This window comes from Protopterus annectens, chromosome 9.part0 (genome assembly GCF_019279795.1).
Source record: "Protopterus annectens isolate FY-2018-M chromosome 9.part0, PAN1.0, whole genome shotgun sequence".
NCBI lineage: Eukaryota > Metazoa > Chordata > Ceratodontiformes > Protopteridae > Protopterus > Protopterus annectens.
The window spans coordinates 1,398,608,280-1,398,628,509 of NC_056743.1; the positions used below are offsets into that span (position 1 = coordinate 1,398,608,280).

Sequence of the window (20,230 nt, forward strand, 5' to 3'; positions counted from 1 at the left end):
GAGACCTCTTCTACATTTTACCCTGCTGTTCTGCTGACCTCATATTTGCAAGCAGAAATACAATTTGGAGTAGAGCAAAGAAAAAACAGCAGACATTCCTCAGCAGAAGCTATGCAAACAAACACTAGGGAATTTCAATATACACTTACTCTTGGAGTAAGTATGGAGGGTAAAGCCAAAGAAGAAACGTACATTCTTCAACAGAAGTAAGCAAGCTCCCCCTGCAACCCCCCCCAAACTTATATATACCAACACCAAGATTGCCATAACTCGGAGAAAAGGGAAAATGGCATCTCAGTCTTAGTATATGCAAGTCCATTCTTTCGGTCATTCAGTCTCTGTATTTAGGTCTTGCTCTAGCAGGTCCCAACATTTCAAATGGTTACCGTCAAGGGACAAAGTATTTTGCAGTTTACACTTCTGACTGTCCCAAATGCCAGGCCTCCTCTTCATAGGTTCATAGGAGGTTATTAGGCTAGTGATCCTAGAGTCCTTACAAGCCTAGCCATGTTAATCCCAGCTTGTTCCATCTGTCCTTATTAAGTGAACATATTTTGCAGAGGAACTCTATAGCTGACACCAACTCCCCCTATCCATGAAGCACATGCGTGCCACCCTCAAGGTGAATTTGCAATTTCCCATCTATTTGCCCAGTCTGCACTTGAATAGGGTCAGTGAGAAGCTCCGCTTCATGTGAAGTTTGTTCCAAAGTAGTGGCAGTCTCTGGGAGTGGGAGGCAAAGTTGTGTCTCCAGTTATCTTTGATAAGTCTAATTTCTGGCAAGTGCCATTACCTCTTAGAAGTATTAGTTTTATCTCTTAGGTAAATGAAAACAAGATATCAGAAGAATATGAAATACTAACTGTGGAAGAAATGAAAACATGAGTTTGTCACATTTAATATGCCTAGCTGCATTTGCCTGCACCACTAATGACCAGGACTGGCTACAGATCTACAAGGCAGATGGCTGGCTAAGAGGCTGGAATTAAATAGATGCAGGTCTCATGTCTCAGGAGGGTGGGAGAGTATGGGAATAATAGTGCATACCAGCATGTCAGACTTCTCTGTGTAAAAATCTCTGACATCTTCCTGGCTCTGTGTGCATGGTGCAGCATAAGTATGTATGTAACTGCTCTGAGGCACTACACAAGAGAGGGAATGCAAAAGCAGGTAACCTACTCCCACACCTTACTTCTGGTGATAGACAGCATGATTAGGTATAGGCTGGGGACAGATGCACAGGGCATGCAGAGGCTTAGGGCTAGGAAGGTACAGAGGCAGCCCACCAAGTACAGCATAAAGACAATGATTAAAGTTCATATGTTTTTGTTTTTTCTTAGGAAGGAACAGTGAGTTAGCATTTTAATATCAGTCAAAATATTTAATTTAACAAGGAATGCTCCAGTTAGACAGGGTCGAGTTTAGAGGGGAGGCCCAGAAATGCATCAGTGCAATTCAAAACACTTGTAAAATATCTTAACACAACATTTACAGTCATAAATCAAATGAAACCTATACAAAAAATCAAATACAGAAGACGCATTCACTAATCAAACACAGAATAAAGAAAATCAAACACAAAATACATAATTACTAATCAGGGTATGGATCAACAAGCATGAAAGAATGCAAAAGATGGTCTATGTACAGGGATAGTATATGTAGTGTGAGTAGTGCACACAGGTATAATCAAAGAACATACAACTACAAATCATGACAATGACCAAATTAGCAATGGTCCTGTCATGGTTCCTAAATTAATACAACACCGGTAGTACTTAAATACATTTAAGGAGAAGTACTTCTGAACACAAACTTGGTAAAAGCCATAACACCCATCCAACACTAAGAGAAGTAGACAAAAACAGAAGTTAGGTTAGATAGTTTCACCTTCACCTGTTCATTTTGGTCTTCCTCAAACATTTTTGCTTGAAGATGTAATCATGTTTTGATTGCTTGCTACCTATTACTGCTAAGCATTTAGGCATGAAATATGTTAGTTATGTTAGCTTTGACATCAGCGACATGGAGAAACAGTAATATTTTTTTCATTCTTCTTGAATAGTCACACATTTTCCATTTGCAATAACCTTACAGTCAGAATATATAAAAAGTAGTAAGGAAAAAACTCCCAAACTAGGGCTGCAGAAGGGCTTGCCCGTACAAAAATACTTTAGTCTGTTAGGTCTTATTTGCATGAAAACGTGCTGTTTCCATACATGTGTGCTGAGTGTGCACTTAAGTTAATAAGATTCATGAATGATTAGGGTTAGAAACGGGATTGGGGGCAAGAGTTTAGGGTTGTGGAATCACCCCCCTTGCAACACCTTACTCATGTGTGTGCTAACCCTACCACTGACCCTAACCCCATTCCTATACATTAAGCCACTAACAGTACCACTAAACAAGAAAGACACATGCCATACAAATCAATACACAAGCACAACACAGGAGGTGTCCCCTTTCCTAGCCTGTACTCCACCACTAACCTGTAAACACTTGAGCTCACACACACGAGCACATGTACACACACACTCACACACTCCCACACGCTAAAACTTTCATTATAATCAAAACTTTTGACATTGCTACTCACTCCCATTTACATACATTCAATGTCAAACCATTTGTCTATTCCTGCCCCTTAACAAATATACTGCATTTGTCTATTCAAGTATCTCTGACACAAGGAATAGCATTTGAAGAACACCGCAATTATCTAAAAGAACAGTAACCACATATATAATTTATTTATTTATGAAACAAGCAATGTAAATGAATTAAAAACAGTCGTTAGAAAAGAAACAGTAAATACGGAATTGAAAACAAACATAATGCTAACCTTATATCCATGTTAGATTTATTAGAGCTGCAAAGCGTAAGGAAGAAGTGTATGTTCTATTAATTTATAACCATTCAATTGTGCATAGCACTGAACAAAATTAACAGTACATTGTCAGCATTTCAAACACACCCTTATAAATTATCAGTAGAAGTTCTTAGCTGGATGTATTACAATATCCACTTGTGACTACCAATATTCCAGCAATCATCTGGTCTTTAACGTGAACTCTAGCCCTAGGTGATGGGCACTCTTGATGTGACTATGCTACTACTGCTGCTCCATAGGATATGATCAGTAAAAATAGAGATCCCAAAACAATAGCTATTGTCATTGTGGAGCCTTTGGAACACTTACAATTAAGGATCAGTCCCCAAAGATTAGAAAAGGCAATTACTAACATTTTACAGGATAATAAAAGTGTCAGAAGTTACAAGACTAATTATAGACCAGCAAACCTCTTATTATCTACAGGTGACATCATGGAAAATTAACTGAAATGATGGAAAACTGTATGGCAAATATTTTACAGAATGCAAACACCAGAAATACATCTACTTACACAAAGAGTTGCAGTAAACAGAATTCACAAAATGAAAGGATGTAAGTTAATCTTTTACACACACATAATCTTCAAGTTGATGTCATGCACACTGACTTTTCATAAGCTTTTGACTCAATAAACCATAGTTTACCTTTAAATTAAAAATACATAAAACTGTTAGCATTATCGCCTCACAATATGAGGTTCTCCAGTTCGATTCTTGTCAGGGATGCCTTCTGTGCAGAGACCGCATGTTCTTAAAATATTTTACTTGACAGGAAAGCTCAGTCTTTTAAGAAGTATTAAGAAAGTGTACAAACACCAAGAAAAGGTTATGTGATAGAGTAGTTGATTGAAGGAACAAGCTCCTTCAAAATGTAAAAAACTGTCACAACAGAAAATTTATGAAGCATTTAGATGGGTTCTATAGTGATATGAAATATAGGGTGTAATTAATGAGCTATGTCCTATGCCCATATTTTGATCTGTGTGTGTGTGTGTGTGTGTGTGTGTGTGTGCTGTATCTATTAGTAGCAGACTAACACAATAACACATTTCCTGTTCTCTTGTTATCTGATATTCACGTTTTTGCATTTTGAGTTTGTTCAGTGCTTGGAAAATAAGTACTTGAACAGATTTGAACTAGAACTTGTGTTTAATGCATTGAAGATTTTTAGCTCTATAAAAACATGACTGTTGAATAGTAATACAGTAAACGACCATAACAAAGTGAATAACCAATCTGACTGCATTATCGGGTGATAAATCACAAATAAATGTTTATCTGACCTACTTAAATTTGATCAAGAAACTAAGCAGTACCATATCAAAGCTTTCTGGACAAACTAAACAGCCATGAAGTAGACTTAAGGAGGGATGCATGGGTAAAGCTCAGGCTAAATAATAAAGCATAGAGGGATATAGTAAACTGAATTCACAAAATGAAAGATTGGCTACCAGTTGTATACTGTAAGGGTAATTTATGTGTCCGGCTAAGTGTACCGTACTTAAATATGACACTGTAGATGGTCTACAATGAAAAATATATTGATTGATTTATTTTCACATTTGGTGACTGGGTAAGTACACCAGACACTTTTCAGGTATGACCCAAGCCATGAAGACAAAAAGCAAAACAGTAGGAAGGATTAGCATGTGAGGAATACTGAGCAATGAAAATAGAATGCTATATACATCAAATGTAGATGGACAATACATGTAAACATGTCATGGAACAATCATACATAAAATAGAAAAAAGAACAATACATGTAAACATGTCATGGAACAATCATACATAAACTAGAAAAAAGAACAATTACAATCAGATGGAGGAGTGGGGGGAATGGAGTGAAGGAGATAGTAAAAAGGCAGGCTAGTAACAGAAAGTAACATTAAACATAACTGATGAGATATACAGTCCAACAGTAAAGTAAGACAGTAAGGTAAGGCAGACTGATAAGGGGGGGGGGGGGGGGCTCAATGTTCGATTGTTTATCTATGATTGCCAAAGCACTAACATTTTCAGCTTACCCTTATGTGATTCATAAGGCCTTTACAAAGTCCTGAAATGTAGATATGTGTCTGATTTCTTGGGGAAATTTTCTCATAGGTTCATAAGTTCACAGGTTGGTACTACGCTATCGGCCCTAGGGCCTATACAAACCTAGCCATAACAATTCCCTGGGTATTTCTTCCCACACTATTTACTCCCATGTCCGATATGTTGAAGTTACTTTGGAAAATGCTTTGTCAGCAGTAGCCAAAATTTATGGGGATATGAATGGTGACTGTCAACATATTCCTCAGATAATAAAAGCACCCTCTAAAGTGAAGGAATTATCTAATGGAGGGCACTATAGGCCATTTAGGATCATGTATCCAAGGGTGTTAAAAATAAAAGTGGCCCTGTTATGAACAGAAAGCCATTCAGATCTATTGCTTCTGAGACAGCAGTGGTCAGACTGAGGACTGAAGTATACAAACCTGAGAATTTTATTCTTAGTTTTCTGAAAAAAGCATCAAGAAAGGCTAGCGGGATAACAGAATACATAGGAAGAAGCATAATCAGAAGGCATTAGCTTTACTTACACGTAGCTTGTGATACCTCAGCTAGGCTATGCATCTTCATAATATAGACAGGAGAAATGCAATTTAATAGTGATCAAGAAAAACGGTGCATAGTCCACACCAGCAGCTCTATAAAAGGAGATTACAAACTATATCTATGTACATCCTTGGAGAAAGGAAGTAAAGTGAAGATATACTACAAACAAAGTTCATTAACAATATGGGAAAGCCAGAGCCATCTGAAGCTGCACTCAACCTTCAAGATACAGACTGAGCTTGCACCTTTCTGCTCAGCAAAACTAGTTAGTTAAATGCCACAAATATACATTTCCTGTCTAATGCATAAATATGCGGTAACCAGGCTTGTGTATTATTTTGAAATGCAGAGCTAAAATAAAGCCATAGCTAAACTATAAACGCCAAATTATTGGCTTGTCAACCTATACACCTGGGAAGAATCTGAATGAAGTTAATTATGATGGGGGGGGGCTATATTACAACATCGAAGGCTAGGGTCAGCAAACACCTGTTCGCTAACCAAGATACAGCGAAATGTCATTTCTGTGAAAGGCCACAACAGTGATTTTTTTCCTAAGGGGAAAAAAATTGCTTGGATAAGCAGAAATGACATAGCATTACAAACCTAATGCCCCCCACACCCCTCCTAACTAAATATACCAACTCTGAGATTGCACTACAGTGGGGAAAAGGGCAAATCCACGGCGATGGCCACGTGATTTTTTTCCCTTAGGAAAAAATTTGCTGTAGTGGCCATTCGTGGAACTGACATTTCACTGTTTATTGGTTGACAAACAGGTGTTTGATGACTTGAGCTTTGGATATCGTAATATAGACGCATGATGGGAAGGCATACTGGGACACAAAGTTTACCCCCCCCCTTCCAAACACTATACTGTCAACATTAACTCAGAAGGCTGCTTTTCTCATTCTTCAGCTGTATACCCTATACACTTCAGGTATTTAAAGGGTTATAACAGTCTGGTGTTGACCAGTATGGACATGGTGAATCTTGCTACATCACAGTGCCTTCACCAACTTTTACTTCGGTCCACACTCAAAATTTGGGCAGCTGAATCATACACATATTCCTCCAAGACTTCTCCCAGTGGCAAAATAATAACCATGTAAAACATACCAGTTACATTATCAAAGACTACCTCCAATCTGTATATGAAGTTCAAAGCTCAGATCCGTTAAATATGTCTAAAATCTAGGCACTGTATGAATTTAAATAGCAATAAGAAATACAATAAACCTTAAAACACAAAGATATAACAAGATAAACAGAACCATGGAGTACAACTATAGAAAGTTCTGTTAAAATAAACCAGCTGTGAGGTACGGCAAAGGTGTTGCAACATTAAGAAGAACAGAGCTAGATGCGCTGTTACAACTTATATAAAGACACTTAGCATTTGGGAATACACTATGCCAACCTGGGAGAATATTTTGGAGGTGCAGACCCTGGTAAGTAAAAGAACAAATACCAAATGACTCTACATCCCAGGAACCAAAAGTAGACCTAACCTAGCTGAGTACAGGGCAATCAACTTAAATCATGTCCTCTATGTCATCATATGCAGACATTGTAGAAAATGTGACACCACTTAGAATCTGTTTCCCTTTATTAACAGTTTGTAATCTTCAACAAACTAGTACATTTATTGCACAAGCATACTTGTTTTGTTTTATTTGTCTTCAAGTAAATATCCGTACAAATCACATACTTTTTATGATTAAAAACCCTTTATCTAATGGCCTCTCTAAGCATACTATCATTTCAGACATACACACAACACATAAATTCTGTTTTCTGTTCAAATTAGTCATCTGATGGTAAATTATTAATGTGTACAAGTCTGGAATGTGTAGTTCATAGGTTCATACTAGGCTATCTGCCCAAGGGCATTTATAAGCCTAGCCCATAGTTATGTGGCTTTCGCCACCCCTTTAGTTTGAATAAAACTATGCCTATTATTTTGCTGTGCCTCTGTCAAGCAGTGACACTGAAGTAATCCCTGGGGTATATCTGCGATCTCCCATCCATTGGTCAAGATTCCTCTTGAACAAGGCCAGCGAGGTGCTCTGCTTCACATGTACCGGGATTTTGTTCCACAGCATAGGGAGTCTCTGGGTGATGAATTTGTCCCTCCAGCACGTTCTATTAATAACCGTGTCAAGGTTTAAGTCTCCCGCCCTTGTGGTTCTGAGCACTCTAGATTTTTTGAGGTGAAGCATATTCATCAAATCTGGGTTTGACATGGCCTTATATGTCAGGCACAGGTCACCTCTGAGCAAGCGGTATGAGACTGAATAGAGCTGGAGTTCTTTCAGTCGGGCAGCATAAGACATATTTTTGAGACCCTTTATCCTTTTGGTGAGGAACTTTTGGGGCCTTTCCAGCTGCTGCAGGTGTCGGGTCAGATACATTCCGAATGGGGCATAGTACTCAATCATAGGTCTAATGAGTGATGAGTACAGGGGGACGATGACCTCCCTTGATCTAGATGTGAATCCCTTCATGATCAGGTGGGCAATGTAGAAGGTTTTCCTAACTACTTTAGCAACATGAGTGTCAAACGAAAGGCTACTGTCAACCTGGGTCCCCAGATCCCTGATGACTTCTTCTGTGCTCAGTGGATTGCCACCTATATGGTAGCTAGGGGTAACCTTGTTTTTCCCGAAGGGTATGACTATGCATTTCTTGGCGTTTAACTTTAGGCCATGGCTCTGGCACCAGTTATCTGTTTCTGTGAGGCCCTTCTGAAGGATATCTGTGTCAGATGTGTTTTCGACTATGGCCAGTTTGCAGTCATCTGCAAACTTTGTCAGCCATAACCCTCCTGTGTTTGCTTGTATTTCAGAAAAGTAGATGCCAAACAAGAGTGGACCCAGGACTGAACCCTGTGGGACACCACTTGTGACAGGCTTTGAGTCTGACATGGCTCCAGCAACTCTGACCCTGTGGGTTCTGTCACTTAGCCAGTTTGCAACCCATCTTGTGATGTATGGGTTTACATTCAAGCTGATGAGTTTTTCGATGATACCTGAGTGGGGTATTGTGTCGAAGGCCTTTGCCAGGTCGAGGTAGGCTGTATGGACTGCCTTTCCCTCATCAATGGCCTTGGTGACTGTCTCGAAAAAGTCAACCAAGTTTAAAAGGCATGATCTGCCTTTGACAAAGCCAAACTGGGTTGGATCCAAAGTCTGCAAGTTCCCTATGTCTTTATTTATGAGTTCCATTATGATCCTCTCCATGGCTTTGCAGATAAGGCTCGTCAAGCTAATGGGACGGTAATTATCAGGGTCGGTGGAGGCACCGCCCTTGTGAAGTGGGACCACAGTCGCCGTGCGCCACTCCTTGGGTACATACCCTGAGGTGAGGCTAAGATTAAACAGCTGTCCTAACTGCGGGTTTAATTCCTCATTGAGTTCGTGGAGCACACAGCCGGGGACACCATCCGGTCCCATGGATGCTGTGTTTTTTGCCTTGGAGAGAGCAGTTCTCACCTGGGTGTTGGAGATGTTTGGGGGGCTACAATCCTCTGGTATAGATATCTCTCCTTTTGGGGGGAGGGGGGGGGGGAGTTTGCACTGAACCTGTCAGCCAGTATGTTGGCAATGTGTGTAGGTTCAGTAATCTTCACATCATTTTGAACTAATTCTGAGCATATCTGGGAGTTTCCTCCTAGGTTACACTCCAGATGTAAGTTGTACACCTAAATGAAGTTTTACCTTGTCTATGTTTATTCAATTCCACCTTGAAAAGAAAGGAGCATCATTTACAAAGTAGCTCGCAACAGTGACTTTACTAAAGTTGCTACCTTGCAAAATATAGTAGCAGCTCATGAACATAAAAATTATTTAAGAACAGCATTCATATTTACCATTAATAGCAAAGTACCCAACGACAAAAAAAGGTAAATTAGCAAACTGTGAAGAATTCTAACATGGATAGCCAAGCTTGTGCTTGGATCCAGTTTCACCTGCACACATACTTTTAAGGCCAGCATACATCATGTACAACTATCATCTGTTAGACTACCCATGTCTATAGTGTGCCTTACCCTACATTAAAAGTAAGAAACCCAACACTGAACACTATCATCTGTTAGACTACCCATGTCTATAGTGTGCCTTACCCTACATTAAAAGTAAGAAACCCAACACTGAACAGCAATGTAACAACATCCAAAGGTTAACAAAAAGTTGCAGAAACAAGACGGTTACCAAATACCAAGGCAAAGATAGCCTTGCAGGTCACAAATACTCACACATTTTTAAACAATTTTTCTGCCAAAACCTGAATTTGTCACTACTGGAAAGTGCAGCTGGACTCATGATGCTACATGTAATAAAGCAACAATATAATAACAATACAGAAGAGATCAGAATACTGCATTTTCACAAATCATATTTATGTGTCACATAAAATAACATTACTCCTAAAAAGGCCAACATATTCCAGTGGGATTTCCTGCTATACTTAATTCAGTGCAGGCATTGCAGTTATGATGAGCCAGTTAAAGTGCTGAACTACAAACTAAGAGACTGGAGACTGAATTCTGAACATTCAAAAGTCATGTACATTACTATGTGAATATAATGTGTGAAATTTCCAAGTCACCCCTGTAAATGTGACCTCTGGTCTCACCAGGCCTGTACATTTAGTATCCGGCAATGTATTTTATGGTACTTACCTTTATTTTTTTGAGCTTGGTCTCCTCATCACTTTGATATCTGGCAATATTCTCCAACTGAAGCTTAAGGTTCTCCAAAGACTGCTGAAGTTTTCCCTGAAATGCACAATTTCACATTTCAGTACTGCACATATTAATACCCTCAGTGTGCTGCTTGTAAAATAAACCCTGTTCAGTTTAAACAAATGAAGTATATTACAGTTTAAATCATACTTACACACAAAACAATAAAAACATTTAAATGCATGAATACAGATCTGGAAACACTAAGGACCAATTTCTGCTTACCCTGTACTCTGTAACAGCCTCTTTCATTGGAATAACGTTATGGTTTTTGTGGTCTCGAGATAACCCACACACCACACAGATAGGGACTTCATCATCCTCACAAAACAGTTTCAACTTTTCATCATGCTCCTCACACAGAAAGTTGTCTGCAGGTTTTGGTTCACAAACATTCAGTTTTTTTATCTCTTCTACTATATTTGCCAAGTCTTTGTTTTGTCTCAGGTTCTTCTTTTGCTTAAACAATTCTCTGCATTTTGGGCAGAATATAGCGCTGTCTGATTTCTCCCAGAACTCTGCAATACAGTCTCTACAAAAGTTATGTCCGCAATCCACTGTGACAGGGTCTTTGAAGAAATCCAGACAAATTGCACAAACTACTTCATTTTTCAGTGCTTCTATATTCCCTGCAGCTGCCATGTTTGGAAGAGTTTGTCACAGTTGTGCTTTCACCTTGGGGTCAGGAATTTAGGGCCGGACTTCCTGGTGATGATGACGACACTGTTGTCACTTAACTCTTTCAGTGCCATAGCAAGAGCCCAGTGGTAATCCGCAGCATTTCTGTAAAGAGTGAGATTTTTTTTTAATTTGTATTTGCAAACAGATTGCTATTAGAATGCAAAGTCAGTGCACATTTCTGATCATATGTTTTTTCATATGTTCTTCAAAGTAGCAATTGATCCACAAAGAACCTGTTTTGCTTTTTTCATTTTTCAGCTTTATGTGTTGCTTTCAAAGATAATAAAATTTAAATGACCCAATTCCAAAGATATGTATTTGAATATAGCAGCTGCCAGTTTATTTCAAATTTCTTCATATTTTAACACGATTTGCTGCATGCAAACTATAATAACTATGACAGAGGCAAATACGGAACAAACTGCAAACAAAATGTGCATATATGTGCACATTTTACGTACTTATGCATAATCTTTCTGTACATGTACCAAAATCACACTGCTATCTGCTTTATTTACAATCAAGTCTTACTGCATGAGGATATGGCAAGGATGATAAAAAATGTCATTTTAGGATCTTCCTCAAGAGTTTGGATGCAAAGGAAAATTTTGTATGGGATCTGAAACCACATCATCCCATTTCATCACTAACTTGTTATACCTAGATGCTTTCTCAGCTACTCTGACAAACATGGTAACTAGGGTTTATTTAAATATGTGGCGGTGTGTGTGTGTGTGTGTGTGTGTGCTCTTTGTAGTACAACCGTCTACTCTTTGTAAATCTGCCACATAAGGGCTACGTGTTTACTGTGTCCTCACATTCAATTTCATCGCTTTTAAACAGACAGCACCCCGATTTAAAGTTGTAGTCAAACGTTTTTGTTTACATGATATTTGTTTTGCTTTTATTGTATAGTTAAATATGGTAATTTATATTAGTCTATATATCTACACATACACACATTTACATATATGGATCTACTTTGAAACATTTAAAACCCATAACATCTAATTTCATAACACTGAGACCAGAACATCTAAAACCCAAAACATCGAATTTCATAACATCTAACACTACAAATCACAAGAAAATAACATCCCCTCCAAATATAATGACACCAAACTACCAAACACACTTTTTACTATGTTTATGCAGGGGGGCAAGCCCCCCTGCACACCCCCCATAAATTAAATATACCAAATCCAAGATTGCACTACAGTGGGAAAAAGTTAATTTCCTAACCCCACTGTATAAAGTCCCCTGCAGAAAAGTAGTAAAATGTGTGTTTGGTAGTTTGGTGTCATTATATGTCGTTCTATCTGGAAGGGATGTTATTTTTATGTGATTTGTATTGTTAGACGGTATGAAATTCAATGTTACGAGTTTTAGATGTTCTGGTCTCAATGTTATGAAATTAGATGTTATGGGTTTTAGATGTTTTGAAGGGGACCCATATATATATATATATATATATATATATATATATATATATATATATATATATATACACACACACACACACACACACACATACATATATATTAAATATAGAAATCTATACATTGATAGATATAGATATGTGTGTGTATATATGTAAATAGATAGATATGTATAGATTTCTATATCTAATATATATAGGTGTATGTATGTGTGTGTATATATATATATATATATATATATATAGAGAGATAGATAGATAGATGCATGTATCTGGGTCTAAAGGCAATGGGAAAGTAAAATTGTGTAAATAAACTTATTTCAAATGATTACTGTTGCAGTAGCCTAAGCTATATGGGTTATATCCTGCTAAGGATATATATAACAGTTGGTCAGCTTCCAAATCTTCAGGGCATCTTCCACATGCCCAAACCATTAATCAGCCTGAGCCAAGCTGACTAAAAGACAGATTTGGGTGCCAAGCCCTTCAAAGCTTTTATGCCCACTAAGAAAGGGATGCTCAGACCTGAGGGGACATTGCTAGGAAAAGCATAAGTCAAATGTCCATATCTGGCAAAAAAAAAAAACACAATAAAAAGCAAGGGATTGAAGGGAGTTACAGCTAATGCAGGAGTGATCACTTGAACATTGACTGATATGGTAGGTTTACTTACACAACTGTACTATGTTCTTTATTATGATCACTGCTGCAGTAGCCTAAGCTATGTGGGTAGATTACCATTGCTTAAAACAATAGGGAGGTGAGAAAATAGTCCAGGATGCCCCAGAGAATGGTCCTAGCAAAGCCAGTGGTGCTTTGTAAAAGTATGTACAGAGAACCAAGTTGCTGCTTGTAGATACTTTTAGAGTTCCTTTTTCTTACCGTTACAAGAAATGAACAACTGTTTTGAAGTCCTGGAAGATTTTGTTCTGTCAAGACAGTACCTGAGTTGTTTATGGACATCCAGAGTATGAAGTGTACTTTTTTCCTCCATTTTGAGTTCAGGGAAGAATACGGGGAGATGGATGATTTGGTTTAAAGTAAACATGGATACCACTTTAAGCATAAAAGAAGGATTAGTTATCAAAGAACTCCTGCCTCTGTGAAAAATGAGTTAAGGGCGACTCACCATGCGAGCTTGAAACTCAGATACTCTTCTTGCAGAAGTCAGAGCATCCAGTAAAACTGTTTTTTATATTATCAGCCACATGGGCCAGTTTAAGTGGACCAAGTTTTAACTTTTTAACACAAAATTAAGGGGCAAAGGAGCCACTGGTTATTTTGGAGGTCTCTTATGTAATACCCCATTTCCAGATGAATCCAGAGCTATCTAAACAATCCTGTCTTGGTTTGTGATTGACTGTGCAGTTACCTGGTAAGACATTTTTTTTTTAATCTATATTTTATTTGTTACCAATGTTTTTCACTGTTTGTAGGAAGGAATGGATGGCTTTTACACAAGAGGATTTACTTTGATTTATATCTTATTGTATTACCTTTAATTTCCATTGTTTGCTGTTAGAAAGGAATAGGTTTTAGACAGGCAAACTCTAGCCATCCCAAGGGGCTAGTCAGCTATAAATTCACACAGACTTCAGAAAGGACAATGCAGAGCTTGTCTTAACAATCCTGTATTGGTTTGTGATTTACTGATCTTTACTGTAGAGAAAAAGCAACAACTTTACTTAATAAAATATTGTACTTAATTTAATATTTGGTTAATATATTGTTTGTGTGACTTTTCTCATAGAAGTTGATTTAAATTCTCTTTGAATTCTGTGCTGACAGATTTTGATTATTCTTTTCCTTTAGAATTATTTATTTATTTGTAGCTAAATTTGGATTCGTTAAATGAATATGCCATTAATGATTTGCTAAAGAACAAATATCCTGTACAGTGTAATAAATGATATGTATATTTAAGGTAACACCTGATAATGCTGGTGATCTGTGTTCCTCATGTCAAAAGCTGGATGATTTGCTTATCATTATTAGTGGTAATGCTAGACTAACTGATGACGAATGCATTTGTGCAATTGGCATGTATTGGAGAACTGTTGTTACATATATTAATGATTGGACAAATGCTCTCTGTGCAGCAGCACCTAGCAGTGATCTGTATAGATGTCAGTATGTTGAAGTATAATTTCTCCTTGTAATCCTGATCTCTCATAGTGTATGTTTCCTTAAAATACCCTTACTGTCTAGACAGATTTTTTGACTACTAGAGCATATGGTTTACCCATAGCTGAGTGTTACTTATCAAGATGTTCTTTGTGTTTCACTGTTGCAGTCATTACATTTGGGTAATCTGCTGGCAGGTTGCCCTCAGTCGGCCTGATTAACAAAGTCTTGGGTCCTGCGTCGGTTGTTGTCCCTTCTTCCATGACGTCAGGTCGTCAGGGGTATAAAACATGCAGCCGACGCCATTACACCAGTCTTTCTTGCTGCGCGGTGCCCGAAGCAGAAGCACTTCGCAAGTGCCGGTCGGCTGACTCCTGAAATTTTTGTTTTCGAGTTTCAGAACCAAAGTCTTCAACTAAAAAGCTAAGTACCCCATTGGGGAAACTTTTTCTTGCTCCTTAACGATGTCAGTAAAAGTTAATAATTGCATTACTTGTGGGAAGCAAAAACCTCATAAGGATTTTCACTTGTACTGTATTCCTTGCCTAGGCCCTGATCACAACATGCCTGGCTGTCGGTTTTGTGCTAAATTTAATCAATGCACTATTAAGCATCGGTATTCTTTTGCCTCACATTACTTTGGTTCTCGTTTCAACTATACAGAAATGTTGTCAATTAGCAATCCGACTACCGGAATTCATAAAAAACGCAAAGAAAAAGACAGACAGATGGTAGAGGTCCAAAACCGATGACGACGCTTCACCTAAGCATGTCACTGGTTCGCTGGTACTCAATGAGGCACTTTCGCAGCCCCTGATACCTGTTAATTCTGACTCACAGGCCTCTACTGAGACTCATTCAGAGTCCGGTATGCCATGAGACGCTTCATCTTTGGAACCCACGGATGTCTCTCCCTTGGATGGGTCCGGAACCGCTGTGTAGGTACTGGCTTCTGAGGGTGTTTTCAGACCTAAGGATTTTTACATTAAACCAAGTCCTTCTTCAAAACTAAGATCTAAATCTAACTCTATGTCTAAGAAACTGACGCCTGAGCCACGTGCGCAGGCCCCTATGCCCAAAAAATAGATGCTCAAAATGGCTTAAGATTTAATTACTCTGATCAGGGGTTCCCATCCCCCTCCTACTAAAAGGCCTATGCAAGACATTGATTATGACTCTTCTGAACATGAATCTCTTCCTTCAGATTCTTCCAATGAACAGGATGTGTCTATTCCTTCTTATGAGGATTCTGATGCAGAAGACTCCATTCCTTCTGCTTCTCCCCCAGAGGATTTTTCTTTTGGAGAGACTTTGCATGCTTTAAGGGAACATTTCCATTGGGAAAGTCAAGATTTTTCTGAATCTAAAAAGAGGCTTAGAGATTTTCTTCTTCCTCAGCATAGGCCTTTGGCAATTCCTCCTGTGCTAGACATTGTCGATGATGTTTTTACAGAATCTAGTACGTCACCAGATTCTCTGCCTCCAGCCCCTGTTAAACCAGATAGATATTACAGGGTTCCTGATTCCCACAAATTCCTTTTCAAAAACCCTACTGTTGACCCTGAAACAATTTCTCAGAGTCACAAAGGTATTAAGGCCTCTTCTGCTAAAAATCCTACCAATTCTGATAGAGGCTCCAGGGCGCTGGATAGATGGGGTAAGAAAGTTTATACTTCAGCAACTTTGGCAATTCGAGCTTTAAACTGTCAACTTCATATGCTTAAATATCAGCAGCACCTCATGTGGCTGCTTAAACAGAAAATGATGCTGATATCTGATTGTGTGGAAAATAAAGAATTACAGGATTTATTGCAGTCAGCTGAACAAGTTGGAAAATAAGAAGTTATGTACTCACCATAACGTTCCATCTGAGTAGGTGACTTCATTTGGATGCAACCTGTGGGATTCGGATCCGAGCCGGCAATTCATAAGCTTTAGGATCCGAGCTCCTAGCTCCTCCCTTTACCCATAATCCCCTGCTAAGCCCTGACTGACCTCAGATTGAGTTTGCCCTGTGAATACCAGTATAACAGAATCCTGGGTAAACCAGGACTAATAGAGCCTTGAAAGGTCAGGGGGATGGAGGGGGGGATGGTTGCATCCAAATGAAGTCACCTACTCAGATGGAACATTATGGTGAGTACATAACTTCTTAATCTGAAGTAGGAAGACTTCATTTGTCTGCAACCTGTGGGACAGAGTCCCCAGCTACCTGGATCTTGGGCGGCCATCATGGAAGGATGTTCCGGAGCACCGCAGAGCCAAAGGATGCTCTCCCTCTGGAAACAACGTCCACTTTGTAATGTGAAATGAAAGTATGAGATGAGGTCCAAGTGGCTGCTGCACAAATATCATCTAATGGTACTCTAGATTTAAAGGCAGCAGAAGTAGATACTGCTCTTGTAGAATGTGCTGTAATTCTCTGAGGAGCTGGCCTTCCTGAGGTGTCATAAGCCTGCAAGATACAATTAGAAATCCACTTTGACAAGGTGACCTTAGAGACTGCCTTACCCAGTGCGAATTTTGCAAAGGAGATGAACAGTTGATCGGATTGTCTATGACCAGCTGTTCTGTGAATGTAGAAACGCAGTTGTCTATTAACATCTAAGGAATGCAGTTTATATTCTCCTTTGTTTTTATATTTGGGAAAGAAAACTGGCAAATTAATAGATTGGTTAATATTGGATTCGGAAGCAATCTTTGGAAGAAAGGAAGGATTGGTCCTGAGGGAGACCCTATCAGGAAAAAAGGAGAGATAAGGTGATTTGACGCACAGAGCTTGGAGTTCTGAAACTCTTCTAGCTGACGTAATGGCCACTAAGAAAGCAGTTTTCCAGGAAAGATACTTCAAGTCCACAGAGGCTGCAGGATCAAAAGGAGGAGCGGTTAGGGCCTGCAGCACTAAAGATAAGTCCCAAGGTGGTACGGCTTCCTTAACAGGAGGTCTTAAGAGGAAAGCACCCTTAAGAAAGGTTTTACAAATTTTTCCAGCCATGAGAGGTGTCGAGTCATGACCCACATGGTAATGAGAAATGGCTGCCATCTGTACCTTTACCGTCGAAGAGCTTGCTCCTTGTTGGAAAAGGTCTGTCAAGAAGTCTAGTACCACAGAGAGCGGCGCGGAAAAGGGATCAAGATTTTTATGTTCCGCCCAAATAGAGGACCGCTTCCATTTGCTTCGATAAACCTTCCTAGTAGAAGGTTTATGGGCAGCCACTATGATGGCTTTCACTGGTGAAGAGATACCGGGAGCCCTGATTAGGGATGGAACTGGAGCAGCCAAGCTGTCAATTTCAGAGTGTGAAGGTTCGGGATTGGAAGCCCCTGAGGATGGGAAATGAGATCCGGAATTGGATCTAGAATCCAGGGCGGATTCACTCGGTGAGACCATACATAAGGGAACCATGGTTGACGAGGCCAGAATGGGACAATGAGAATCATTCTGCTCCCCAAACTGCTGGCTTTCTGTAATAGTTTTTGCATTAGAGGAAGAGGAGGATAAGCGTATAGGAGACCGGAAGGCCAAGCATGCACCAGGGCGTCTCTCGGGGATTCCCCAAATGGGGGAAGTAGAGCGAAGAAACTGCCGCGTTTGAGGGAGAAGCAAAAAGATCGCAACAGAGTTGCCCCCAGGTGGCAAAAATCTGCTTCGCTACTAGAGAATTGAGAGACCATTCGTGAGGGGAAAGAATGGTGCGACTGAGCTTGTCCGCTAGAATGTTGGACCTTCCCGGAATGTGCGTTGCCACAAGAAAGCGGTTGGTGGAGATTGCCCATTCCCATACTCTCATGGCCTCTCGACAAAGGGGGTAGGACCTGGTTCCCCCCTGTTTGTTGATGTACCAGACTACCAACATGTTGTCTGGATAGCAATAGTTCCTACAGGAAGAAGGCTGTGTAGTGCTTGCAACGCTAATAGCACTGCCCTCATTTCCAGAACATTTATATGCAGGGAGGACTCTGAACTGTTCCACGTGCCTTGGACAATCCTGCCCGCTGAACGCCCCCCCCACCCGAGGCGAGAAGCGTCCGTGGTCACTGTGGCTAGGGGGAATGCAGTACAGAAGGGTCTCCCTGTCAGGAGGTCCGTCGACTGGAGCCACCAGAACAGGGAGCTCTTGCATGCTCTGCTGATGGCTATCGGGCTGTTGAGAGGAAGGTAAAGCAGGGACCATTGGATCTGGAGGGTCCATTGAAGGATCCTCACGTGTAGTCGAGCGTGGAGGAGGAGTGGGATGGCTGCCGCCATTGAACCTAGGGCCCTCAGGACCATAGCTGCAGTTGGAGAAGGTTCTAAGATGGCCGTGATATGACACCTCAGGTTGGACAGTCGATCTAGAGTGAGGAATGCCCGCATGTTTGTTGTGTCCAATCTTCCTCCTATAAAATCTATAAGCTGTGTGGGGGCCAGGGAAGATTTTTCTCGGTTTATGGTGATGCCCAGCCGAGGGGCTATATGAAGGAAATAGTCCCTGGCTGAGCACAGTAGATGCCTTGATGATGCTGTAAGGAGCCAGTCGTCCAGGTATGGAAACACCTGCATTCCCTGGAGTCTCAGGTGGGCCGCTATCACTGCAAGTACCTTGGTAAACACCCTGGGGGCAGAGGTGAGACCAAAGGGAAGGACCCTGAACTGGTAGTGACTGGCTCCCAGCCGGAAGCAAAGGAACCTCCTGGACCATCTGTCCATTAGAATGTGGTAGTACGCGTCCTTGACGTCTATAGAGCACATACAATCGTTCTCCCGCAAAAGGGGGAGGATAGATTGTAAGGTGACCATCCGGAATTTTTGTTTGGTTACAGACAGGTTCAGTTGTGACAGGTCTAGGATCGGTCTTAAGTCCCCCATCTTTTTTTGGCACCAAGAAGAACCTGGCATATACTGGGGGTCCCTTACTCCAATGTGTATGGTCCGATGGGGGACTAAGAATCCGGTCCAGATGTTTGGGAACAGGCTCTACGGTGTCCGGGTCCTTCCACGCTCTGGTGGCAATAAGGTCCACCAGAGGGTCGGCAGGAGGGGACACCCAAGAGGTAGACGGGCCCGCCTCAAATGCCTCCAAGAACACAGACTCGTCCGAGGAGGCCTTGGGGGCAGACCACCCCCCCCGATCTTTAACCCCCCTGATCTTTAACATTTCCATAATGTCTCCAAAGGAGACATCTTCTGGGGGTGATCTTGGGGAGCCCTCCCCTTCCTCCAAGTCCGTGTCTTCAGTAATAGACTCGGGGGAGTCCACGTGCCTCCTCTTACACTTATGCTTACGAGGCACTTCCTCGGGGGGACTGTCCGAGGAGTCCTCGCCAGCAACCAGTTGTTCCACAGGAACCACTTGGGACATTGAGGCGGGCTGTCCCTGAGACCGGCTGATGGGAGCCTGGCCCAGCTGCAAGGGAGTGCGGGATGGAGGCGAGACAGGGACCGGGGGTCCGGATGTCCTCGACAGAACCCTCTCCACAATGTCGAAGGCCGAGGGGGAGCCGACTTCTCTAAGACCCGAGAGCCGACCCCCACTCGGATCCGACGAAGGGATCAGAACCGGAGCCGAGACCATCTGATCCGAGAGACTGGTGCGCTCCGACCTAGACAGAGTCGAAGAGACACCGGCTCCCTCGGATCCGAGGCTAGGCCCACGGCTCCGAGAGGTCAGGTCCGAAGTTCCCGAAGCACTCAAGGGAGGGATCGGATCCGAGGTGCGCCGACCAGTCGGATCCGACCCACCCCCGGGTCCAACGCTGCCCGGCTCC

General features: G+C 41.0%; 1 protein-coding gene across 1 annotated transcript in view; it reads right to left on the reverse strand.

Moving 5' to 3' along the window:
* The window catches only part of LOC122812089 (E3 ubiquitin-protein ligase TRIM39-like), a 182,683-nt gene extending 171,781 nt beyond the window's left edge, over window positions 1-10,902 (reverse strand). Inside the window, exons 1-2 of the mRNA XM_044084362.1 lie at window positions 10,465-10,902; window positions 10,177-10,272 (exon numbers count right to left, since the gene is read on the reverse strand). Of these exons, the coding sequence (XP_043940297.1) occupies window positions 10,177-10,272; window positions 10,465-10,881 (513 nt within the window). The 5' untranslated portion in view covers window positions 10,882-10,902. The remainder of the gene's footprint in view (window positions 1-10,176; window positions 10,273-10,464) is intronic.
* Between the last annotated feature and the right edge of the window lie 9,328 nt (window positions 10,903-20,230).